The sequence below is a fragment of the Podarcis erhardii genome (assembly GCF_964252035.2).
Source record: "Podarcis erhardii genome assembly, chromosome: 6".
Classification (NCBI taxonomy): Eukaryota; Metazoa; Chordata; class Lepidosauria; order Squamata; family Lacertidae; genus Podarcis; species Podarcis erhardii.
In genome coordinates, this window is record NC_138510.1 from 83,392,425 (window position 1) to 83,419,276 (window position 26,852).

Genomic DNA, 26,852 nt, shown 5'->3' on the forward strand with positions numbered 1-26,852 from the left:
TTCTTTGCTGTTAGAGGACAGCTAAAAGGTCTTTCTCAGAAGTTTGCAACTTGATAAGAAAGGTTTGTTGCTGTTCTGCCTAGCTGCCATCACCACACCAAGTGCTGTGCCAATGCAAATCTTTCGCAAACACTCCTTGTTGGTTTCAAAGTTCATGTTCCTCATTCCAGTAATCCTTCCTCCTCTCGTGGCACAGAGCCATGAACCACCAGTGATTTTTTTTTTTTTTTGCAAGGACAGTCATTAGAAAAATTAGTTGTAGAAAGTGAGTATCCTGTGGTCCAGAGCAACAAGCAACGCTATGGAAAGCTGGCTGTTCTCCGTTCTTCCATTTCTTCTGTGGACATGCTGTACTTCCCAAAACGGTGAGCCCACACTTTTTAATGTATGAAAAGTATACTTAGCAGTAATGATTTTATTAATATATCAACTTGTAAATGCCCTCGCATCAGATGTCCAAGGGATAAACAGTTATCTGACATTTAGAAGACATCTGAAGGCAGCCCTGTTTAGGGAAGTTTTTAATGTGTGACATTTTAATGTATTTTTAATCTTTGTTGGAAGCTGCCCAGAGTGGCTTGGGAAACCCAGCCAGATGGGCAGGATACAAATAATAAATGATGGTGATGATGATGATTATATTGTTAATGGTAGAGCATTTCAGCCTTATAAATGCTTATACTTGAAGATTACCAATATAGACGGTTATTTTGAAAAATATTGGATTTAAGATGCATTTATTTAACACATTTTTAATGTGTCTTTCAGAGTTCCAACCTTCAAAATGTGTTTTACCAGTTATAGTTAGTTCAAAAACTATAAGGCTATAACAGATAAATATTTTAAAAAACATCTAAACCTTAACATTAAAATGATAGCATCAGCTTACTTTTTTAAAAAAAACAATGGGAAATATTTGACTTGTGTTTGGTTTCAGAGTACAGCTTTATTTATTTACTGTCAGGCTTCAGGGAATTGGCGTCCTTCTCCGTGGCTGTAGATAAGCAGAACAAAGGAAAAGGATTCTTTTTACTAGTTAGAAACTTTAGTAATCACAGCAAGGGAACCAAGAACCCATCTCCTAGTGATAGCGGTGCTCCCAATTAAATAGCCCACCCCCTTCTGTCCCTATGAACCTACGTCACTTCTACGTCTCGTAATCTCAGCTTGTCCCCTCTGTACTTTCTGTTCTGTGACTTTCTGAACCCTTCTAGCTTTGGGGAGGGCGGTGGAGGAATGCTGTCTAGAGACTGTGAATCTGTTGATCCTCTCCCTTCCAGTGTTTCTTCTCCTAGGTGTTCACCATCTAGTATATCCCAGCTTCTGCCTTCTGAACTATGCCCCTCTGCAAACCACTGTTCCCAATCTATACTGTGCTCCTGCTCCTGGGAAAATTCAGGATCTGGATCAGGATCAGGGGGTGGCGGGCAGGTGGAGGCTCCCACCATTCCTCCTCAGTGCAGTCCTCCACAACATGGTCCCTGATATTTACTGTGCTTTCAGGAAAATGTGAGAATGTTGATATTGATGGTAAATATAATTGCAGTTTGTCTAGAACCACCTGACATTGATTTTGGGGAAATGATAAGTGATGAGAAAGCCAGGTACCTGGAGGGTGACAGAACACAATACAAGTGCAACCCTGGATATGTCTTGGAAGGCACTGAATGGATAACGTGCCGTGGGCAAAAGTGGACACCTGCACCCAGGTGCTTGGGTAAGGAGGCATCTTGACTTTCAATATTGCAAACTCTAAATCAAAATGTGGGGTGTCCAACATAGGCTCTGGAAACTCATCTGCATGCAAAGTTGCTTTCTCCATGTTTGTGGACTTAAACACTCTGTCAAGAATTGGGAACTGCTGGCCTTCTGGATTGTTGTTGGACAGCAACTCCCTGGGCATGTTTAGCCTGGAGAAGAGGAGGTTAAGGGGTGATATGATAGCCATGTTCAAATATATAAAAGGATGTCACATAGAGGAGGGAGAAAGGTTGTTTTCTGCTGCTCCAGAGAAGCGGACACGGAGCAATGGTTCCAAACTACAAGAAAAAAGGTTCCACCTAAACATTAGGAAGAACTTCCTGACAGTAAGAGCTGTTCGACAGTGGAATTTGCTGCCAAGGAGTGTGGTGGAGTCTCCTTCTTTGGAGGTCTTTAAGCAGAGGCTTGACAACCATATGTCAGGAGTGCTCTGATGGTGTTTCCTGCTTGGAAGGGGTTGGACACGATGGCCCTTGTGGTCTCTTCCAACTCTATGATTCTATGATTCTATGATTCCCATCATGATATGAGGTATAATTCAATAATATTTGAGGGATCACAGATCCCTCTTCTTTACACTGTATGGCTACTTTAATTCTGCTAATATGGATCAATGGATTTGCGTAATTAGGCAGAATGCTGTAATTTGAGGAAACTAGAGAATTCACATTCTGTATCAGAGTTATTTAGTGCAAACATCGATAGCCAGAGTTGCCATATTGTTTGAGAGTTGGACCGGATCTGAATTCACATCCTACCTCCAACATGGAATCAAGGTGTCACTTTGGGCCAGTTTGCATCTTGGAGCTCTTGTTCCTTTTCTCAAGACTGTGAGGTGGGGAAAAAAGAAAAGAAGGGTCACAATCCAATGACATAGAGGCTGTAATCCTATACCCCATCCCAAGGATTAAGCCCATTGCACTGAATGAGAGTTACTTCTATAGGGTGGTGCTATTAAATACATCCCCATACATTTCAGTGGGTGGCAAGTTAGAGACTATTTTTACTCCCATGTTGACCTTAATGGGTTTTTTCAGGACTTACCGTATTTTTCGCTCTATAACACACACCCGACCATAACACGCACGTAGTTTTTAGAGGAGGAAAATCCGTAGGCATGCCACCCGTAGGCATTCCCTCCATAACACGCACAGACATTTCCCCTTACTTTTTAGGAGGAAAAAAGTGAGTGTTATGGTGCAAAAAATACAGTAAATTGAAGTTGACAGAAACCACAATGAATGACTGAGTGGGTGCAGCAAATGAGTTTGTCCCTTTTGTGTTTCCTCATGTGTTTACATCCTCCCGTTTTGAACACATAAAGACAGCTACAGATATGAGGTAACCTTGCAGCACAAAGAGGGCAAATGGAATACAACACACAGAGAAATGAGTCCCAGTGTTAATCCCCGCCTCCCCTCCCTTTCTTTCTTTTAGCACCTTGTGGTGTCACAAAACAACAGCTAGATGCAAAAGACCTGCTCCTGCCTGGGAAGCGAAGACGGTCCCAGGTGATTCAGCATAACCAGTCCCTGCAGTTCCTGTGCAAGGAAGGGAATATCATCACAGCTCCTTCAGTCAGGAAGTGTATCGATGGGCACATGGATTTGCCCTTGTGTATCTCTGGTAAACATGCTGTTCATATTGAAAAATTCCTCCGTGGTTATTTAAATGTTCAAATGGTCTATAACTACCTTGCTTTCCAGTTCAAAAGTGAACGCTTCCAGTGCTGTCTTTCTCATTGGTTCAGAGAGTCTCCAAATTATCTGAGTTGCTGCAGGGCCCCAGTGCTTGTTCTTTGTCCAGTGGACCAGTGGCGTAGCGTGGGCTGTCAGCACCCGGGGCAAGGCAAGTAATTTGCGCCCCCTAACCCGTGGATTTGCGCCCCCTAACCCTAACCCCCAGATGTTGCGCCCGCTCGCCACGTTTCTGGCGCGGCCAAAGAGTAGACGGCAATCCACCTGTCTGCCTCTCGCCGCCTACCACTTCAGGAGGGCGTCAGGACGCGAAGCCATCGGAGGCGCCTCTGGTCACTCCCCCTGCAGGGAGAGTCAAGCAGGACCCCGCGCACCCCGCCCCCTAAAGCCTTTTCACGCTCGGTAAGGTTGGCCAGAGCAGCACCCCCGTTCCACCCCCCCTCCCCAACGCCGGACATGTTTCCCTTCTCCAAAGAGGCAGCTCCCTGCCACCTTCTTGGCCAGATCTTCGCCCGCCTCCAACATCTGGCATAGCCATGACTCTCTGATTGCACGTCTCTCCACCCCCGCCGCAGGCACGCAGAGTGCGCCGCCCCTGATCCCCAATTTTGGCCTAAGCTGAAAAGGGCACATTGGATCACCCCTCGTCCTGGGGCCCAGCTGAGCCCCTGGGTGCCCCCACTGCCGTCGGCGGGATGAAGCCTTTGGAGAAATTTCTGAAGAAGCAGGGGTCTCACTTGGCTGCCCGGGCTGGTCCCGGGAGTGGTGGGCAGCTGCCTCGCAGGCAAAGCGTCTCCAAGATCCTGCTGCCTGGATTCCTCAAGGAGCCCCCCGAGGAGCCCCCCGAAGGAGGCACGGACATTGCTGGCGATGGGCGATGGCTGGAGCTGCGGCCCCCCGATTCCTCTCTGCGCTCCCCAACGTCCTTCTCCTCCGAGGAGCTGTCCCCAGGCGGTGGCGGAGGAGGCGAAACCCAGCTCAGCCGGCGTAAGAGGCGCGTGCCCTTGGCCCCCGCAGGGCTTTCCCCAAGCCGACGAAGCGTCCCGGCTTGCTTGCAATCTGAATCTCTCCTGTTTCCTCCGCCAGCCCGCAGCCTCTGCCTCGTCTCCTTTGCCTTTGCCACTCCGTGCGCCCTGCGCGCGAGCGCCCTATTCGCCAGGCTGCTGCTGCCGCCGCTGCAAGTGGGAGTGAGCCAGGTAGGGGCAGAGAGCTGCGAGTGCGCCCCCCAAAATGTTGCGCCCGGTGCGGCTGGCACCCCCTGCACCCCCCACGCTACACCACTGCAGTGGACCATAGCTTGATTCTGCTAGAAATCTAGTTTTTATTCATATGGCACTTGCACACAAGAACCATGTTCATCTGGGACCAGAGGTGGTGTGTCCAGTTTCTCCACCTGAGGTGAAAAGGGAATGTGCAGTCCCCTGACCCCCCACTGCACTCCACCCCTAACTTCCGCTGCTGTCAAAATGCCCCCCTCTTGCAAACGTAGCGAGAGCCAAAGGTTTCCACAAGATATCCCCACTCGTCTTCTCCACCCCAGGGTAAGGAAGACAAGCAGCAGTGCTGTCTGCAAGAACTCAGCCAGAGTCAGGGCACTGCGCAAGGTGTTGCCACTAGTCTTTTCACACCCTAGGGTGGAGAAGACAAAGGGCAACGCCACATCTTGAAATTCTTCCTTCAAAGCTTCCTATTCTGAGGGAATCAATTTGCAGCGTGGAGCTGATTACCTTGGTTGCATTATTTAGATGCCATGCTATGGCATCTGAGTTGGAACTGGTTTTTCCTCTGTTTCAAATACAGTGGTACCTCAGGTTACAAACACCTTGGGTTACAAACACTTTGGGTTACAGACTCCGCTAACCCGGAAGTAGTACCTCGGGTTAAGAACTTTACCTCAGGATGAGAACAGAAATTGCACAGTGGCACGCGGTGGCAGTGGGAGGCCCCATTAGCTTAAGTGGTACCTCAGGTTAAGAATGGTTTCAGGTTAAGAACGAACCTTCAGAATGAATTAAGTTCATAACCAGAGGTACCACTGTATCTCAAGAGAGAGAGAAATACTCCATCTCAACATGCCTGATTTGAACAAAGGGATTTCAAAGTATTTATTTTTGACCTTTGGTAACTGTACTCAGTCACTGTTCTTATCACTTTATTATTTACCAGAAATGGGGAAAAACTGTAGCCACACACCCACTATTGAGAATGGAGACATTATCACCTTATCACAGAAGCAATATGCATCTGGTTCTTCAGTAGAATTCAAATGCCAAAAATATTATGCCATGGAAGGAGAAAACAGAACTTTTTGTAACAATGGGAACTGGACAAAAGTGCCCATTTGTCTAGGTAAGAACTTTCCCCCCTCTGTTTTGATAGAAATTCCATCTTCTGGCATGCATATAGGGTTGCTTCATTAATTTCTTTTATATGTGATATATTTGGGAAAGGTTCACATAATTGTTTCTCCTTAGTAAAGCACCACCATGAAGCATGTGAGATATGGAGAGGGACAATCCTACTTCATATCTTGAAAGCATATGTACTTGAAAGCATAGGTACTAATACTATGAAAATTAATACTGATACTAATAATATGAAAATTAGTTGCTGGAATAACGTTTCCAAGCAGAATTCAAAGTGTTGGTGTTGACCTTTAAAGTCCTAAACGGTCTCGGCCCAGTATACCTGAAGGAGCGTCTCCACCCCCATAGTTTAGCCCGGACACTGAGGTCCAGCTCTGAGGGCCTTCTGGCGGTTCCCTCACTGTGAGAAGCGCAGTTACAGGGAACCAGGCAGAGGGCCTTCTTGGTAGTGGTGCCTACCCTGTGGACCACCTTCCCATCAGATTCAAGGAAATAAACAGCTATCTGACTTCTAGAAGACATCTAAAGGCAGCCCTGTTTAGGGAACTTTTTAATATCTGATGTCTTATCGTGTTTTTAATTTTCTGTTGGGAGCCACCCAGAGTGACTGAGGGAACCCAGCCAGATGGGTGGGGTATAAATAAATCATCATCATCATCATCATCATCATCATCATCATCATCATCTATTTGAAGTACTTTGGAAACTTAACAAGCACAGTGTCTGTGATTGGGAGAAACTGTGGCCTTCCAGATGTTGTTTGACTCCAGCTCCCATCATCTCTAGTCAACACGGTCAAGGATGATGGGAGTTGTAGTCCAACAATATCTGGAGGGCCACAGCTTCCCCATCCTTGCACTATATGAATGCCAAAAACGAGTTCACCCTTTGGAAAATAATGCCATTACTAAACCACTTAAGTGGTGTTGTAGTACCAGAGGTAGGAGGTCTTAGTGCTGTTTCCTGACCAGTAAGACTTCTTAGCAATGATACTGCAAAGAGGCACCTTAGCAAAAGCAGAAGAGGAGTTTTACTTGGCCAGGCCTGGTAGACTACTTGCAATAGCCTGACAGACCATATTCTGCCTGCAGGCCACAGGTTCTCACATGACTTTAATGATTATTCTGGAAATGCTGTTTGCTGAGAGAGAGAGAGAGAGAGAGAGAGAGAGAGAGAGAGAGAGAGAGAGAGAGAGAATTTGTTGCTTTTTCCAAATGCAATGGTATGTAAAAAAAATTGACTTGTTTTCCCAAGACTGGTGTATATACAATCTTCCTTTTCGTTTAAGTTTTCTAATCTGGCAAATATATACTCTGGTTGCCTTCATGAAAAGAACCTATTTTCTTTCTCATCATAGAGCCCTGTGCAATCTCATTGACTGAAATGGAAAGCAAGAAAGTTGAGGTGGTTGGGCAATCGGATGAGCATCATTTTCAAAACTTATATGTACAACGTGGTACTTCTGTTGAGCTTGCCTGTAAACCAGGCCATGCTCCTGCAGCAAATCATTCCCCGTCTGCTTTTGTAATCCGGTGCAATGGAGAAGCAATTGTGTATCCTGAATGTGAAGGTAATTCAATATGGCATTATTTTTAAAATAACAAAATGTATATACTGCTTGAAGAATCTCAATAATCCCTGGTTAAAGAATGCACCAAGTTCTCATTGGGCTGTTTTGTGTTATGTTTGCTCCCTTAGTTTGTTCTTCTAAATCTTTCTTTCCTGCTTCTGAAAATGTGGTGTTCTGTTGCCCTGCAATGGTTATGTGGGCTTCATAACTCAATCCCTGAAATTAAAATCAGCATGCACGATGACCAGCGGTTTCTCTTTCCAACTTCTTCAGAACTCATGTCTTCAGTGAAACCTTTGTCTGAACTCCACACCCCTCATCCCTTGTTGAAACAATGACCACATAATAGGAGTATTTTCTCATATTCCTCTCTAGTGACACTTGTCTCTCCCATTCCACTTCTTCCTTGTGTCATTGCTATCTTTGCCTTTCTTCTTTCTATCCTGTGCCCCTATTGAAATTTAGATTGTAGGATTTGTCTTTTTTGCCCTGATACTACTGGGTAAATAGATTGGCTTAAAACAACAACAGCAACAACCCTTCATAGACAAAGAGAAAGCAGCGCTCTAATGTAAGTGGTTTTGCCACTTGTTTTTCTGTTTCCTTGTCACATGTTTACTTCATTGTTTTTTAAAATAGACATTACATGTAACCCTCCAAAGGTGTCTCATGGCACTTTTAGACCTCGAAGAAAGATATATAATGGTGAGGATCTAATTCAAATTCAGTGTGACAGTGGATTTCATCTAGCTGATGGACAAAATATAGCAGAATGCACAAGGAATGGATGGTCACCTCTACCACAGTGCAGCAGTAAGTGGAATCTGCATGTCTTAGCACAATTATTGAAGGGTTGATGTACATTATTGTTGCTTATTTTTAGTGGTCTGCATCAGTATGTACTTATATACACATGTATATACAGACTGGCTTATCCACACCTCCCGTTGTTCCACTCTTTCTGTCACCCCCCGGAAAGAAACCACTCTTTAGTGCTCAATCGGAGCTAACAGGATTCTGGGTTTCCCCCAGATTGCCATTTGTTCTGATATATCACTGAAGAGTGGGTTTTCCCTTGGAAAGAAGTGGGGCGAGGGGAGAACTCCTTGGACACATGCTTAGAAAGTGTGAGTCAAGTGGGAAACTGCCAGGACTTGTGCTTTGTAGGCACAGCGTATGTGGATGAGCCATATATATATATATAAAATCTACGAAAGCAAATATATATATATATATATATATACACACACACACACACACACACACACACACACAAATACACATACACATACACAAAGGTAAAGGGACCCCTGACTATTAGGTCCAGTCGTGACCAACTCTGGGGTTGTGGCACTCATCTCGCTTTACTGGCTGAGGGAGCTGGCGTACAGCTTCCGGGTCATGTGGCCAGCATGAGTAAGCCGCTTCTGGTGAACCAGAACAGCTCTCGGAAACACTGTTTACCTTCCTGCCAGAGTGGTACTTATTTATCTACTTGCACTTTGACATGCTTTCATAGAATCATAGAATCATAGAGTTGGAAGAGACCACAAGGGCCATCAAGTCCAACCCCCTGCCCAGCAGGAAACACCATCAGAGCACTCCTGACATATGGTTGTCAAGCCTCTGCTTAAAGACCTCCAAAGAAGGAGACTCCACCACACTCCTTTCGAACTGCTAGGTTGGCAGGAGCAGGGACCGAGCAACGGGAGCTCACCCCATCACGGGGATTCGAACGGCTGACCTTCTGTTTGGCAAGTCCTAGGCTCTGTCCCAGCACCACCCGCGTCCCATATATAAAAATATATATTTATTTTTTAATTAAATAATTAAGCTGAATTATAGAAATGCTTGTGTGCACAGCCATATGTGTAATCCTAGTAATTGCCATGTAATAGATTCCTTTTTCTGTTTCAATGCATCATCACAGTTGCTGCGGGAAAATGTGGTCCTCCACCTTCTATTGAAAATGGAGATTTTCTGGGCACGGCAACTTCAGAATATATGCCAGGGGCTCAAGTACAGTATAAGTGCCAAGCTTACCACAATATGCAAGGAGATGAATATGTACGATGTGTCAACGGGCATTGGACAGATATACCAACATGCACAGGTACAGGAAATTTCTCTAAATCTTTGCTTTTGCTGTTTTATTGAAGGATATTCTATAAGTTCAAAAACCTGTGACCTAGTGGCACCAGTGTGATGTCAGTTGGCATTGTTCCATCCCAGATCCTCCCAGGAACTACAGATAGCATTCCCATAAGGCAAAATGAGTGGAGTCATGAGTTCCAATTCCTCATTTAGTAGTAGTAGTAGTAGTAATAATAATAATAATAATAATAATAATAATAATAATAATAATTAATAACTTATACCCCACCCATCTGGCTAGGTTTCCCCAGCCACTCTGGGCGGCTCCCAACAGAATATTAAAACATGATAAAACATCAAACATTAAAAACTTCCCTAAAAAGGACTGCCTTCAGATGTCTTCTAAAAGTCAGATAGTTGTTTACTTCCTTGACATCTAGTGGGATGCAGACTGGTGACTGGGAGTGGCAGAGGGTCTTTTTGGTAGTGGCACTCAGCCTGTGGAGCGCCTTCCCTTCAGAGGTCAAGGAAATGAACAACTATCTGACTTTTGAGGTTACCAGAGCATAAACAAGAGTAGTTAGGCTATCCCTGTCCAGATAGGGGAGTAGCTGGGCCACCAGCCAAAGCTGATGGAAGGCACTCTGGGCTACCTGAGCCTCGAGCGACAGCAAAGGATCCAGGAGCATCCCCAAGCTACGACCCTGCTCCTTCAGAGGAAGTGTAACCCCATCAAGAGCAGGCGACCTCCCACCTATCTGGTCTAGGAAACCACCCACTAACAGTAGCTCAGTCTTATCTGGATTGAGCTTCAGTTTGTTGGTTCTCATCCAGTCCATTACCAAGGCAAGACACTGGTCCAACACTTCCACTGCCTCACCTGCAGATGTAAAGGAGAAATAGAGCTGAGTGTCAAGCTATACCATTACAAATAAATGCAACTCATATTTATATAGACACTTTTCATATTAATTACCATTTATTAACATAAGCAATTATATACTTGTGATCCATTGGACGGGAAATTAGACCTACTGTCAGGATACTTCTGCCACAAACATACTTTGTGGTCTTAATCAAGTCTGTTACTACTTCTTCACCTCAGCTGCCCTACAAAAATGGCAATAATTATGGTTTCTCCTCCAAAACTGCTGCAAGGATTGACTGCAAAAAAGACTCAAAGGCGTATTGGAAAATAGATGTGCATGAAAAATACCAGTGAGATTTTCTAGTTGATTAATTCCATTTGATTGTGATTTGCTAACAAACAACTTTACTTGAACAATATTTGAATTGTTAGATGTTGCAGCAAAATGTAGACGTCCACAGAATGCAGAGTTTGTACCATATGCTTCTCTGGAGAAAATGTTTATGCACAACAAAGTTGTAACCTACATCTGTGGTTCCAATCAACACAAAACAAAATGTGTTAATGGAAAATGGTCACCTGAGCCAGAATGCACAGGTACAGTTTTGCATGCTATATACAAATGCATGGTTTCTCAACTTGAGTGACAGATGTGGCCACTGGAAGCAAGAGTGGGACAGACCTGTTCAGGAGTGCCTTCCTGGGTAGGCTAGACTCAGCTCCTTTGGAAAGATCACATAAAGCTTCCTTTAAGATTGCATGAATTCTGCATGCCTTATGTACTCGGCTGGTGTGAGATCAGGATATTAGTTTATCCACTTCAGGAGCAGAAGCATTGCTGCCACATGGGAAAGGCAATCATTCGAGCCAAGGACAGAATTAGCAGCTTGCAAAGCAGTCACTACAGGCTGTTGGTTCTTGCAAACAGAGGCACAGAGTGCATTTTCCCTTCTGCATCCCTGTCTGAGAGCACCATCCCTGGAGGTCAACTTAACTGTGGTGCCCAGGATTCAGAAACACATAAAACTGGATCTTGCTACTTTCTCAAGAGTGACCTTCCGGTAGCTTTATAATAGTAAAAACTGGGTTGAGTTCACATGTCAGATTTAGGTTGCAAGCAAGAACCTTTTTGGTATACCACAAGCGTGCAAAGCTGAACTGAACCATATGCAGGTTTAAACACTGCAATAGAGGAAAGGTAACATGCAAATATAAATTTCAGGAGCGGCAGCAACTCTCCACACTTCTGTAGGCAGACACCTCACCTGCACTGAGTTTTGGAGAGCCTGATGAGGCAACATGGGGATCTCACTGGAACTAAACTGGAGAAGTTTACTGGAACTAAACTGGAGAAGTATGATCTTCCTTTCATATTTCCCTTTTTTGTTTTCAAGAAGTCAGAGAATTGAGGGTGGTGGTGTGTGATTTATAAACTAAAGAAGCATAACTTTTTAAAAATGAAAAGAAACTAGAAAATATAAATGACAATGTGGCCTCAAAATGGCAATTCCTCTCTCAAATTATTCTAAGGACACAGTTAAACTTTGGAACCTACTCATACAGAAGACATCGATAGCCACCAAGTTAGATGGCTTGAAAAGAGGACTGAAGAAATTCATGGAGAAGGCCATTGATGCCTCTGCTTTGCATATACCAGTTGCTGCAAATCACAGGAAGGGAGACTGCTCTTATGCTCAGATCAGGATTGTAGGTCTCCAACAGACATTTGCTGCCCACTTGAGGAACAGAACGCTGGCCTAGAAGGGCCATTGACCTGACCCATCAGGCTCTTCTTATGTTCTTATTTAATAATGGGGATTCAAACCTTCAAACCAAGAATGTGGGTGTTGCTGTGGTCTAAACCACTGAGCCTCTTGGGCTTGCTGCAATGGGGTGAGCTCCCGTTGCTCTGCCCAGCTCCTGCCAACCTAGCAGTTCAAAAGCATGCCAGTGCAAGTAGATAAATAGGTACTGCTGTGGAGGGAAGGTAAACGGCGTTTCCGTGCACTCTGGTTTCTGCCACGGTGTTCCATTGTGCCAGAAGTGGTTTAATCATGCTGGCCACATGCTGTCTGTGGGCAAACACTGGCTCCCTTGGCCTGAAAGCGAGATGAGCGCCGCAACCCATCTAGGGGCCCTTTACCTTTTTTTATAAATAGTAATGCACTTGTGAGGTAATAAAGATGCTTATTCAATAGATCAGTGGTTCCCAAACTCTGCTCCATGGAGCACTCGGTGCTCCACAAAGCATCTCCAAGTGCTCTACGAAGAGATTGGAAAGGAAAATAAATAAATATGTTTCTTTGGTATAAGGGTGGAGATAGTGCTCCATGATAAATTTCTCTCCAAGAAGTTTGGGAGCCGCTGCAATAGAATGGCAGGAATTAGATGTAACACGAATGGCAGCTGATGCCATAAGTAGCAACTAAGTGTCTTACACTCTTCCCCTGTTGTCCCCTACACAGCTGATGAAGCAAAATATATGATGTGATCTGATTGATTGATTGATTGATTGACTGTATATCCCACTCTTCTTTGCATATCCAGGCAGAATAACAAACAAACAAACAAACAAATGTTTTTCTTGTTTTTACCCTGCCCATCTGGCTGGGTTTCCCTAGCCACTCAAGGCAACTTCCAAGAGAATATTTAAAACAAGATAAAATATCAAACATTTAAAACTTGCCTAATAAACAGGGCTGCCTTCAGATGTCTTCTAAAAGTCAGATAGCTGTTTATTTCCTTGACATCTGATGGGAGGGCCTTCCATAGCATGGATGCCACTACCGAGAAGGCCCTCTGCCTGGTTCCCTGTAATCTCACTTCTCGCAGTGAGGGAACCGCCAGAAGGCCCTTGGAGGAGGACCTCAGTTGGGTGGAGACACTCCTTCAGGTATACTGGGCTGAAGCTGTTTCGGGCAGACAAACTCTGTTCAGGCATTCTGTGAAGATGCATAGAGGAAGGAGGGAGTTGCCATCCTCCTCCTTACACAGGCCTTCATTTTGCATACAGAACTTGAATGCCTGAAGGAGACTGCTTGGCTGCAAATAACTCCTCCACTCTTCAACTTTCAAGACAATGGCATTGCACCCCGCATATTTCGTTGGCAACCTATAATTGGGCATAAAAGGAGAAGATAAAATCTTGCATTCCATGAAAGATACTATTCATAGTACTGAGCTAAGTAGTCTTATGACCTGCCGCTATGGTTTGAAATAACTAAGGCAGGAGTAGTTAACCTTTTTATACCTACTGCCCACTAATGCATCTTTCTTGATGTAAAATTCCCTTACCGCTCACCAGTGCTCGATGGGAGGAGGATTCAGTTTGTGCCATGGAACCCCCTACCGCCCACCTAGAATCCTGAAATGCCCACTAGTGGGCGGTAAAGACCAGGTTGACAATCACTGAACTACAGAATGGAAAGTGTAGCTGAAATCATAAGTGCATTTATATGAGAATAACACCCACTGACTCACTTAACTGGAAAAAACTTATTGGTAAACCTACTTAGGGTGTCTAGGTACCTAACCACTCTCCCATCTGCAGTGCACATATTAATAAAATAACAGATATCAAAGCAATACTATAAGCCTCCAAATTTCTTTCTTCCCTGCCTCACTTTGTAAGGCGTGTTCTCCCTAAAATGAGAGCACATGTTGCGGTGGGGTCTGCCAGGCCAACCCTCTGTTGCCAGGCAGGTGAAATGATGATGGCCTGGGGCAATGATTGGATGGCTGGGTTGCTGGGTTGCTGGGGCAAATTGCATGTAGCAATTGGTAGGTGGGACCAAAGGCTTTAAATATTGGGGCTCACTTCTTCTGCTTTCTCTTTCGCTGAGTGCATCGGATCACCCGCCCGCCCGCCCTGATTTCCGGTTGACCTTGCTATGCCTGTCATGGGGTCGTCTGCCATTGGGGCAGGGGCCTAGTAGGAATTTTGTCCATTTGGCTGATTGGCTGGTGCCATTTGGTTTTTGCCTACTACTTAGCAATTCGTCACAACTTGTAAGGTTGCGGTTAGGCATTGGTTATAAAAAGCTGGTGGAGGAGGGGTCAGGATAGGCTGGGCCTGCCCCTCCAATGGTGGTGTGGAAGGGAATTCCGTTAAAGGAATCCTGGGGCTTCCACAATTTCGTCCAATCCCTGAAATGGGACCAGGCCAGCAAGCCTTGAGGAGCTGGTTGGGTGAGTGGTGAGGGACTGTCACTCAGCTCAACTGATCCCCAATATTGTTTTCCCTTCACTGGCTTCCGAGGGAGTTCGGAAAGTCAGTTCTGTCCCAGGCGGGGGACAGATAGTCATAACCAATGCCTAAGCAACCACTCACAGATTATGTATTTTAACAAAGTTGAGGCCAAAATTATGCCAAAAACCTTAAACAAAAATTATGTGTGATTTGTGAATTATTTTGAGGGGTGGCTTGGGGACCTCCACACACAAATCGACTTTGAATTGGCTGCCTCTGAAAATTTCTACCAGATGAAAAAGGAGGGAGCAGTTCTGCATATAAAACACTCTGGAAATCTTTTTATGCCATTTAATTGTATTCATGAAGACCGCATGCTATATAACTCCCTTTCCAGATTCAAGATGTGAAGATCCCCCTGCAATTGCCCATGGTGAGGTAAATAATAGTTCCCAGAGAAAGTATCTTTCTGGTGAAAGTGTGGAGTATCATTGCCATGAAGGTTTTGAACTTGGGGAATCAAGTACTTCAACATGCGAAAATAGGGAGTGGTCCCCACCGCCAACTTGCAGAGGTAAGAAAATACATTTATGATATAATAATAATTTATTATTTATACTCCACCCATCTGGCTGTGTTTCCCCAGCCACTCTGGGCAGCTCTCAACAGAATATTAAAAACACAATAAAACATCAAACATTAAAAACTCCCCTAAACAGGGTTGCCTTCAGATGTCTTCTAAAAGTCGGATAGTTGTTTATTTCCTAGACCCTCAGAGCTGGACCTCAGCTTCCATTCAAAAGTGGAGGGTAACTATATATCCAATGAAGAGCTTTCAATGAGACTTCAGTCTTATTCCATCAAGACTACGCATGGAAGACATATTGCCAAACCTATAGAAATTGTGACACTGCCTCACTTGAAGTGTCCTGCCAACCAGCAAACATTCAGAGTTTTGAAATATTCTCCCCCTTGCAGAATTGAGGGTAATTCAACTTGCAGTCTAACATTTTGTTGCTTTAATATTTCAAGCATGACCTTGGAATGAACTCTGGTGATACCCTGGAGAGTTCTGCTGATCAGCATTGGCAATACAGTGCTACATCGGTTTACGACCATAATCCGTTCTGGAAGTCTTTTCTTAAACCAAAGTGTTCTTAAACCAAGGCAGGCTTTCCCATAGAAAGTAATGGAAAATGGATTAATCTGTTCCAGACGATGAAAAACAACCCGTAAAACAGCAAGACACAGTGATAACAACAAAAACCTTTATTGAACTAACGGAACTGGACAACAGGGGCAAAGGCCTGGGCCTCTCCCACTCCCAACGTGATTGGCTGCCTAAACTTCCAAGCTGCGAATTATGACTCAGAGTTTAAGGGCCAATGGCAGAGGCCTAAATCCTGAAACTTTCTGTGATTGGATATCATGTATCGAATCTGAACATAGGGGCTCAGAATTCTTAGTCCAGACTCAAGCTCAGGCAAACACAGACCACTGAATACATAACAAAAAGCAAACACTTTTGACCTCTAACTTTTATAGCTAAGAATGACAGCACCGGGGTTGCAAATAGCAGGCTTGAGGTTGCAACCCCACAAGCATATGCTCTTTTCTCAGCTTCCCCCAGTGCAGGTTTACTCTGCGTCAAACAGGGCTCTTTCCTAAGTCCATGTGTTTATGGTAGATAGGAGTAGATCGGAGCCTATACCCTCGATGGGGGTTGGAGACCAGCAATTCTTACAGTTAGGACAGTATCCTCTCTTATGACATCTTTTGTCCACTCTCAGAATGTTGGAACAAACTGGTAGGTGCTGTTTTGTGGGAACAGAATGCAATTTCAAGGACTGAAGAAGCTTTCTCTATCATTTCAGATGTAACATGCCCTCCCCCACCCCGGATTGCTAATGGTCAGATTACGACTGATCTCAAGCAAAGGTATTTGCCTCTTGAGAAGGTGCGCTATCGCTGTCGCCACGGATACAGCCTTTTTGGAGCTTTTACAGTAAAGTGTGTGAACAAAGAATGGACAGAATCACCAAGATGCATAGGTATTTGATGTCCAATTTTAAAAATACAGTGGTACCTCGGGTTACAGACATCTCGGGTTACAGACACTTCAGGTTACAGACTCTGCTAACCCAGAAGTAGTACCTTGGGTTTTTGAACTTTTCCTCAGGATGAGAAGAGAAATTGTGTGGTGGTGGCACTGGCAGTGGCAGTGGCAGTGTGGCAGCAGTGGAAGGCCCCATTAGCTAAAGTGGTACCTCAGGTTAAGAACAGTTTCAGGTTAAGAATGGACCACTGGAACGAATTAAGTTTTTGACCAGAGGTACCACTGTATTCTAAAAGAGAGGAATATAACATCCTTGCTTTTAAAAATAAAGTTGTATGTTAAATTTTGCACTGTGTGGATTTTTGCATAGTCTTGGACTCTTTACCTTCTGCTAATCTCTGGGCTATGAGGAATATACTAGAGGGAGTCAAGACTGAAGTGTATACTATGGGAAAACCAACAATCTTCATCTAGAATGGGCCTGATGGAGATTCCTATGGGATCACTCAGTGGTTGGAGGTGGTAGTTTTCCTTCATTGACCAATCATCACAATTGTGATTGGGAAGAAATCCATGCACAAGGTGGCTTGTGATGCTTATTTAAATCAGTTTGAGCTATTTGCGATGTAATCATCTCTTTGTGGCACATGTTGATCTAGACTGTCTATGCCGATCTGTTTCCTGTCTCCCTCCCAGATGACTGTGATCTATAGCAAAGGATAGACTAGAAGTATTGGAAAAAGAAAAGTTTCAGAATGAGACAGGGTTAACGGTGGTTAAGAAAGTGAAATATTTGGGGATAAACATGACATCCAAAAATTTGAATTTATTTAAAGATAATTATGAGAAAACTTGGACGGAAGTAAAAAAAGATTTAGAAATTTGGTCTAACATGAAACTTTCCTTGTTGGGTCGAATTGCTGTCATAAAAATGAATGTATTGCCTAGAATGTTGTTTCTGTTCCAAACACTACAAATATTGGATAAGATGGATTGCTTCAAGAAGTGGCAGAAAGATATCTCTAAATTTGTCTGGCAGGGCAAGAAGCCAAGAATAAAATTTAAGATATTAACTGATGTGAAAGAAAGGGGCGGATTTGCCCTGCCAGACCTTAAACTGTATTATGAATCAGCAGCTTTCTGCTGGTTGAAAGACTGGCTACTCCTTGAGAATACTGATATATTGGACTTGGAAGGTTTTAATAACACTTTTGGGTGGCATGCATACTTGTGGTATGACAAGGTTAAAGTTCATAAGGGTTTTAAAAATCATATTGTCAGGAAAGCATTATACAATGTCTGGATTAGATATAAAGATTTGTTGGAAAGTAAAACCCCGAGGCGGTTGTCGCCAATGGAGGCAAAAGCCGTTAAAAAACTTAATATGGAGGCTAATTGGCCGAGATATTGGGAAATCTTGGAGCAAGAGGGGGACAGATTGAAACTGAAAAGTTTTGAGATGTTAAAAGGGAAAGTAAGAGATTGGCTTCACTATCACCAGATAATGGAAGCTTTTAAAATAGATAGGAAAATTGGCTTCCAGGTGGAAAAATCAAAATTAGAAACTGAACTGTTAGAACCCAGTACTAAGAATTTGTCAAGAATGTATAATCTGCTGTTGAAATGGAATACACAAGATGAAACGGTTAAATTGGCAATGATTAAATGGGCACAGGACATTGGTCATAACATTATGTTTGCTGACTGGGAAAAGTTATGGACCACTGGGATGAAATTTACGGCATGTAATGCCTTGAGAGAAAATATTATGAAAATGATTTACAGGTGGTACATGACCCCAGTGAAACTTGCAAAAAATTATCATTTGCCCGATAATAAATGTTGGAAATGTAAGGAAACGGAAGGATCGTTTTATCATCTTTGGTGGACGTGCCCAAGGATTAAGGTCTTCTGGGAAAAGATCTATAATGAACTGAAAAAGGTACTTAAGTACACTTTTACTAAAAAACCAGAGGCCTTTCTCCTGGGCATGGTTGGCCAATTGGTGTTAAAGAAAGATAGAACTTTTTTTATGTACGCTACAACAGCAGCAAGAATACTCATCGCAAAATACTGGAAGACACAGGAGTTACCCACCGTGGAAGAATGGCAGATGAAGGTGATCGACCATATGAGTTTGGCAGAGATGACGAGCAGAATCAGAGACCAGGGAAGAGAAACGGCGGAGGAGGATTGGAGAAAATTTAAGGACTATTTAAAGAAATATGCAAAAATTAGTGAATGTTAGGTTGGTGTTGGATGAGAAGATAGGGGTTAATTGTGGTAATAGATAAGAGAAAAGAAAATGAGTGTTATTAAAATTAAATTGAAATAAGCTGGGGATTTGCTTAAAATTTATTGATATGAGAATGCAGTAAGGGGAGGTATGAGGAAGTCGGGAAAGTAAGGTATATGAAATTAAGATTTGAAAGTATATGTGTTTTATGTTTTATTGTTTTGTATTTGTTTGTGTTGAAAATGTTGTGGAAACTTCAATAAAAATTAATTTTTTTAAAAAAAGGATAGACTAGAAGTATTTTTGTCTCTTCCAGCACTAGTAGCCAGTGTCCCTTGAGCTGTAATAAGTACAGAAGAACTGAGATATCTCAACCTTTCTATAATAAATTCAAGTAGAATTTATAGTACTTGATGCATTCTCAAGACACACACGTGCCCTCTTGTTCTCTAGGAAATTGTTGAGTCAATTGTTCAGCTGGATTACTCAAGCTCTAGATGACTGGGAGCTACCTGTGTACCTTGAAGTATGCCATTTGAGGTGGTGAGAGTTGTGTTGTTATATGTGCTGTGGATCATTTAGACATTCGTTCCACCATTTGGCTAACCCTTATAACCTCATAAGTAAGAATAATATTATGTTTTTTTACACCATCAATGCATAAGGTGCTTTAAAGCATAAAAGTGGGGGTGGAGGGGAGACCATGCAGAAAAATAAGAACAGGTCCGCTCCTGAAAGAGCTTACAAACTGAACCTTAGTAGATTGGAGAGGTAGGAACATAAATACTGGATGAGACTAAAGGTTCATCTACTGTGCTTTGCACAGTACCTAACAGGATGGCTTTGGAAAACCCACATGGAGGACAAAATCTGGACGGGGACAAGGCAAGAAAGAGAGAGATGAACAGGTCATATTCAATATGTCTGCCCAAAATGATGGGGTGCACCCTGCCTCATCCCATCCCACTTCAGACATTTCTAAGCAGAAAGCCAAATGCTTCATGGGAAAGGCGGTTTTAGAACCAGTGGAATGACCCCCATTCAACTGCAGCAAACTTAGTGCTTCAAGATGTTGATGGACTATAACTCCCCTGACCATTCGCCATTCTGGGACTGATTGGAGTTGTAGTCCAGCAACATCTAGATAGCATCACACTGGCTACCCCCAAGTTGCATGTTTGGGGCAGGAGTTCCAGGCATTGCTGGCAGAAAGGAGGAAACTAACAGAGGTGTTTATGAAAACACAAGACCTTCAGGAACCAGCATTTTATAAACTTCTATGCTTCTGCGGAATCAATTTTTACAAATAGACACTTGCAAGATACTGAAAGAGATTTTCAAAAACAGAAGAATATGATAAATTTTGATAGTGAAGAGCTGAGCAAAATTCAGAGGACAGCTGGCTCCCCCCCCCATGAGATCCCATCCATGTCAAAATAGGTTCTAGTTGTTTTAATGATTGGTCTATTTGACCAACTAAGGAGGTGCTGATGGAATGTCAGCCACACTTGAAGAGACATTAGAAAGACAATTTGTTCACTGATTATTTCACCCAGCAGATATACATAGCTCAATAAAACGTACAGTGGTGCCTCGCTAATCCGTTCCGTGAGGCTCTTTGTATAGCGGTTTTTTCATCTTGCAAAGCAAGCCCATTGACAGCTTAGCGGATTAGCGCTATTAGCGGTTCAGTGGCTTTTAGCGGATCAGCTGATAAGTGGCTTATCAGCGGATCAGCTGATAAGCGCCTTAGCAGCTTAGGAAAAGGGGGAAAAAGGGGGAAAAACCCGCAGGAACTCACAAGACATTTCATCTTGCGAAGCAAGCCCATAGGGAAATTCATTTTGCGAAGCGCCTCCAAAACGGAAAACCCTTTCGTCTAGCGGGTTTTCCGTCTTGCGAGGTGTTCATCTTGCGGGGCACCACTGTATGTTAAAAGTATTCTTCCTTTTTAAATTAAATCTTTGCATGATACTTTTCTTTTTTCCTGATGTAGAAGCTGAATTATAGAAATGCTTGTGTGCGCAGTCATATGTGTAATCCTAATAAGTGCCATGTAATAGATTCCTTTTTCTGTTTCAATGCATCATCACAGATGCTGCAGGAAAATGTGGTCCTCCACCTCCTATTGAAAATGGAGACTTTCTGGGCCTGGCAACTTCGGAATATATGCCAGGGGCATATGTACGGTATAAGTGCCAAGCTTACCACAACATGCAAGGAGATGAATATGTACAATGTGTCGATGGGCATTGGACAGATACACCAACATGCATAGGTACAGGAAATTTCTCTAAATATTTGCTTTTTCTGTTCTATTGAAGGATATTCAATAAATTAAAAAACCTGTGACCTAGTGGCACCAGTGTGGTGCCAGCAGTTGGCATTGTTCTATATGTGTTTTTGCTTTACTACACACTTTTAGTTACCCTCCATCCCAGCTCCTCCCATGAACTACAGGTAGTTCTCTCATGAAGCAAAGTGAGCCACCCACCAAACTCTGGGTGCCTTTACTGATAATAGGCAGCCATGTGGGTCTTTCCCTTTGCAAGGTTTTCCTCTCAGACACTGACTTTCCACTTTCCTCACAGCAGTGAATTCAAATTCCCCTCAGTGCCTCTTCCTGCAAACAGCTGCATCAACAAACTATTAGATGGGCCTTAAGGTTAATCACATCTATAATGAGCCTTCAAACTTCACGTTGTAATGTTTTGGACAAAAATCAATAGTTTAAGAAGAACATTAACAATAACCACTTGTGGAGACCATATTGTTCTTTACCCCAGATAAGGCGAAGGGACAGGAGATATCTTACGGTTGTTGCATCTTCTGACAAAATTTGGGCGGTCATTACAGGCAACCCTCACATCTTGTTCTGCTGTTACTGAATGCCCTGATAGGCCTCAATAAAACATTCCTCCATGACTTGATCATGGATGAGGGGGCTGACCTGCTATCTTCCTCTCCAGGAAGCCAGTCCACCTGGGAGCCAGGGTTGAGTTGTTCCTGCTGTTGGGCCAGAGACACAAAACAGAATGTCAGCCACACTTGAAGAGACAATAGAAAGACAATTTGTTCACTGATTATTTCACCAAGCAGATATACATAGCTCAATAAAACGTATATTAAAACTTTTATCCCTTTTTAAATTACCGTATTTTTCGCCCCATAGGACACACTGGCCCATAGAACGCACCTAGTTTTTTGGGGGGGGGAAATAAAGAAAAAAAATTTATTTTCCCCCCAGGTGCGGGGCTGAGGCAGGTGAAGCCCAAGCTTCCCCCGACCCCAGCCCCCAGAACAGGCTGCTATCCGAAAGCCGTGGAGGCTAGCGGAGGGCTGTGCGAAGCCCGAAGCTTGGGGCGTGCTGAGCTCAGTGCACTCCAAGCTTCTTGGTGCAGGCAAGCTCTCCGCTAGCCATGGAAGAGCTGCGTCCCCCACGCTAGCGGATAGCTTCCTGAAGCCTGGGGAGCGAGAGGGGTCAGTGCGCACCGACCCCCCTCGCTCTCCAGGCTTCAGTGAAAGCCTGCATTTGCCCCATAGGACGCACACACATTTCCCCTTCATTTTTGGAGGGGGAAAAGTGCATCCTATAGGGCGAAAAATACGGTAAATTTTTGCATGATACTTTTCTTTTTTCCTGATGTAGATGCTGAATTATAGAAATGCTTGTGTGCACAGCCATATGTGTAAACCTAGTAAGTGCCATGTAATAGATTCCTTTTTCTGTTTCAATGCATCACCACAGAGGCTGCAGGAAAATGTGGTCCTCCACCTCCTATTGAAAATGGAGACTTTCTGGGCCTGGCAACATCGGAATATATGCCAGGGGCACGTGTACGGTATAAGTGCCAAGCTCTCTACAATATGCAAGGAGATGAATATGTACGATGTGTCAACGGGCATTGGACAGATATACCAATATGCACAGGTACAGGAAATTTCTCTAAATCTTTGTTTTTGCTGTTTTATTGAAGGATATTCTATAAGTTCAAAAACCTGTGACCTAGTGGCACCAGTGTGATGTCAGTTGGCATTGTTCCATCCCAGATCCTCCCAGGAACTACAGATAGCATTCCCATAAGGCAAAATGAGTAGAGTCATGGGTTCCAATTCCTCATTTAATAATAATAATAATAATAATAATAATAATAATAATAATAATAATTTTATTATTTGTATGCTGCCCATCTGACTGGGTTTCCCCAACCACTCTGGGCAGCTCCCAACAGAATATTAAAAACACAATAAAATATCATACATTAAAAACTTCCTTAAACAGGGCTGCCTTCAGATGTCTTCTAAAAGTCAGATAGTTGTTCATTTCCTTGACCTCTGAAGGGAAGGCGCTCCACAGGGCGAGCGCCACTACCAAAAAGACCCTCTGCCACTCCCAGTCACCAGTCTGCACCCCACTAGATGTCAAGGAAATAAACAACTATCTGACTTTTAGAAGATATCTGAAGGCAGTCCTTTTTAGGGAAGTTTTTAATGTTTGATGTTTTATCATGTTTTAATATTCTGTTGGGAGCCGCCCAGAGTGGCTGAGGAAACCCAGCCAGATGGGTGGGGTATTAATAATAATAATAATAATAATAATAATAAATCCAAGGGGTTGGACTAGAAAGAATTTCCAAGTCCCTTCCACCTCTGTATTTCTGCATTCCCAGTTCACTCTCTGGATCTGTGCACACAGCCAGGCAAATTAGAGTTGCTCTTTTGAGAATGGTCAGTGGCAATGAACATAATATGCACGCAGAAGGGTCTGGTTTCAGTTAAAATAATCTCTGCCCACATGGCTGGTAAAGACTTTAGCCTGAGAAGTTGAAGAAATAGTTCTTGGCCAAATGGATGAATAATATAAAATTCCTGCATATGTAGTCTGTCAATTTATTAGTCCATTTCATCACATGCTGTTCATACCCTACAAGCAAAGCATTGTATTCAGCTAAGTTTTATTTAGTTTTTCTCAGAGGAGACCTATGGATGGGACTATATTATGAACCTCAACTGATTTCAATGGGTATGACTAACTTTGGGCACAACCCAAAAGTTTTATTTGTCAAGTGAACTCCTCATTGTCAAATTAATCTCTATGATGACATGATTTGTGCTTTTTTGCAGCTCCTTGTATAGGAACTGAAGAAGATATGAATCAGAACAATATCCAACTGAAGTGGAAATACAGTGCAAAATTATATACAGTATCTGGAGACGTGACAGAATTTGCCTGCAAAAGGGGCTTTCAGCCAGATCCATCCTCTCCTCCCTTCAGAGCCTTATGCAGAGAGGGCAAGTTGGACTATCCAAGATGTATCTCTACACGTTAATTGCAGTTAAAGCATAATAACAAAAAATTCAGCAGTCATAGGTGAGATTTTTGTCAATCTAGAGAAACCACTGTGTATTACAAAAGAAGGTCTATACCAGTATTTAATGAATATTTTCAGTCCTGGCACTGACCTTCAGTTGTATCATGGAAATCACTTTTCAATGTTTAACTACATATGTATTTTTTTCAAATGCTTTTTATTGAGCTTTAAGAACACCAACACCAACCAACAAAAACACCACATCTTATTACATATATCCTACTTTATGATCCATAGAGCCGTTGACTTCTGTCCTTCCCTTCCGCAAGTTTTCTTATTCCAATCTATAATTCACAGTTTCATGGGTTAAAAATTACACTGTGACATAAGATTTAATTCAATCCTGCCAACGTTTTCATATTTCTACAATTCTCACTTATATAAACCATAAATTTACTCCATTCTTTTTAGTACTTCGTCTCCTCCTGATTGCGAATTCTGTGTGTCAATTTTGCCATTTCAGCATTTTCGACCAACTTTATCTGCCATTCCCAGAATCTCCTGTGACTTCCACTTTTGGGCTATCAAAACTCTAGCTGTTGTTGTTGCATACAAATATAGTCTTTGGTCTGTCTTCTTAATATTTTCTCCCACCAAGCCTAGCAAAAATTCTTCCAGCTTTTTTGGAAAAGTATATTTAACATCTTTTTAAACTCATTATAGATCCACCTCATTATAAATTTATAAACTCATTATAAATTCACCAGATCCATTTAAACATGATTTTTATATATATACCAAAATAACTGAAGCCTCCCAAAAGCGATGTCACTTCCACCAACCTGTCCAGTGTGGGAGTGTGTCTGTGAGGTCAGGATTGCATCAGTGCACCCTCACAGCCCTGTTTCTTGCCACTTCCCTGGTCCCATACCAACCAGGTAAGCATCAGTGGCGCTTCTGTTGGAAGAGCAGCTTTGCAACCCTGCTCCACTACCCAGCCACTCTTGCATGTGAGTACATTTGGGAAACTGGCCTTAAGTTTTCATTATGTCAAATGCTAATGATAACTGCTATAAAATGATAGCTGGTATATGGACCCTGAAAGAATTCAAAAGATAACTGGAAACTTAGCTAATAAATGCTGGAAATGTGGAATGATGCACATTGGAAACTTTATTTATAGCGGCTTCGTCACAAAGCAAAGGGATTTGGGTCTCCAATAAGAAACAGAATAGGGAGATTAATACAGTATGTACACAATTAGATCTGGATTCTGCCTTTCTTTTTATTAAGCCATATTAAAAAGCTCCCAGTGCAACAAAGAGTACGAATATGCTATATGCTGTAAGCTTGTTTTATGCTAGATGCCAGGAAAAGGCAAAAATCAGAATGAGCAGAGAGGCTGTACAATTGCGCTGTTGTGGCAAAGCTTGCAAGGTATTTAAAAGGGAAAGGAGGAAGGCGGAACAAGCTGCATGACTACTTCCTGGACAAGAAAGCACCACCCTCAGCACCTCTGTCTTATCAGGATAAAGCTTCTCTTTATTGTAGGGTTGCCATATTTTGAAGAGCAAAAAAAGAGGACACATTTAACTATGACTCTCTGTGGAGAGTCTCATCATGAAAAAGAGGACTTGTCCTGGAAAAAGAGGACATATGGCAGCCCTACTATTGGCACCCATCCTGCCCATCAGTCAAACACTTTCCCAACATCTCTTGATTCTGATGGAATGGAATATGAGAGTTATCTGTATTCTGCATATTGATGACACCATGCACCAAAATCCTGGATGGTATCTCCCTGCAGTCTCATATTGATATTGACTTTCATAGGATACAGAATGGATTCTTACAGGACCTCACAGCTTAAAAGCCACAGAACAACGCAACCATCTCCTAGTACTGCATTTTGGTAGCAACCAGGCAGTTAAGAGCAGAACCATGTAATACTACCTGCTCAGCCATGCCCCCTTAGCAAGCTTTAGTAAGCCGTGAGCAGCAAGGTTTGAGCAGACATGTTGCAATCTGCATCTCCACAAGGACCTTGTCTATGTCATTAAAGGTAAAGGGACCCCTGACCATTAGGTCCAGTCGTGACCAACTCTGGGGTTGCGGCGCTCATATCGCTTTATTGGCCAAGGGAGCCGGCATACAGCTTCCGGGTCATGGGGCCAGCATGACTAAGCCGCTTCTGGCGAACTAGAGCAGCACACGGAAACGCCGTTTACCTTCCCGCCGGAGCAGTACCTATTTATCTACTTGCACTTTGACGTGCTTTCAAACTGCTAGGTTGGCAGGAGCAGGCACCGAGTAACGGGAGCTTACCCTGTTGCGGGGATTCGAACCGCCGACCTTCTGATTGGCAAGTCCTAGGCTCTGTGGTTTAACCCACGGCACCACCCGCGTCCCTGTCTATGTCATTAGGCTGCATCAACTGAAAATGACCCCAAGAAGTTGAAGCAGCATCTGGGCACCTCACTGGGGACTGTAGCAGGTGGGGATGTGGCAGTGGGATTGCTAGAAAGCAGGGCTTTTTCCAGTTCTGGCACCTCGCAGGTGGACACCATTGCCATTATAAGAGAACAAGGGAGGCATTCATGGTAGAAAAACAGCACAGCAAGGGACTTTGCGCTCAAGTGTCTTGCAAACAATTCACAGTGGGTTTCCAAATTGTTGTTGTTGTTTAGTCGTGTCCGACTCTTT

General features: G+C 43.3%; 1 protein-coding gene across 3 annotated transcripts; it reads left to right on the forward strand.

The window, feature by feature from the left end:
• The first annotated feature begins 30 nt into the window (after positions 1 to 30).
• On the forward strand, positions 31 to 24,610 carry LOC309343825 (complement factor H-related protein 1-like). Of its 3 annotated transcripts, XM_081865906.1 has the most exons (11): positions 31 to 365; positions 1,547 to 1,717; positions 3,199 to 3,387; positions 5,625 to 5,807; positions 7,182 to 7,394; positions 8,034 to 8,207; positions 9,325 to 9,507; positions 14,943 to 15,119; positions 16,420 to 16,596; positions 20,933 to 21,115; positions 23,962 to 24,610. In XM_081865906.1, exons 1-11 carry the CDS (start codon positions 302 to 304, stop codon positions 24,165 to 24,167), a joined length of 1,920 nt encoding a protein of 639 aa, XP_081722032.1. In that variant the 5' UTR covers positions 31 to 301; the 3' UTR covers positions 24,168 to 24,610. The 3 variants fall into 3 exon arrangements, with proteins under 3 accessions (XP_081722032.1, XP_081722033.1, XP_081722034.1); XM_081865907.1 differs by lacking the exon at positions 3,199 to 3,387; XM_081865908.1 differs by lacking the exons at positions 9,325 to 9,507; positions 14,943 to 15,119 and having other exon boundaries at positions 38 to 365.
• The last annotated feature ends 2,242 nt before the right edge of the window (positions 24,611 to 26,852 follow it).

Coding starts and splice junctions, on each gene's coding strand:
- LOC309343825 (XM_081865906.1), top strand. CDS start 302: ATGGAAAGCTGGCTGTTCTCCGTTCTTCCATTTCTTCTGTGGACATGC. Junction 366..1,546: donor ATGCTGTACTTCCCAAAACG/GTGAGCCCACAC, acceptor ATATAATTGCAG/TTTGTCTAGAACCACCTGAC. Junction 7,395..8,033: donor TGTGTATCCTGAATGTGAAG/GTAATTCAATAT, acceptor TTTTTAAAATAG/ACATTACATGTAACCCTCCA.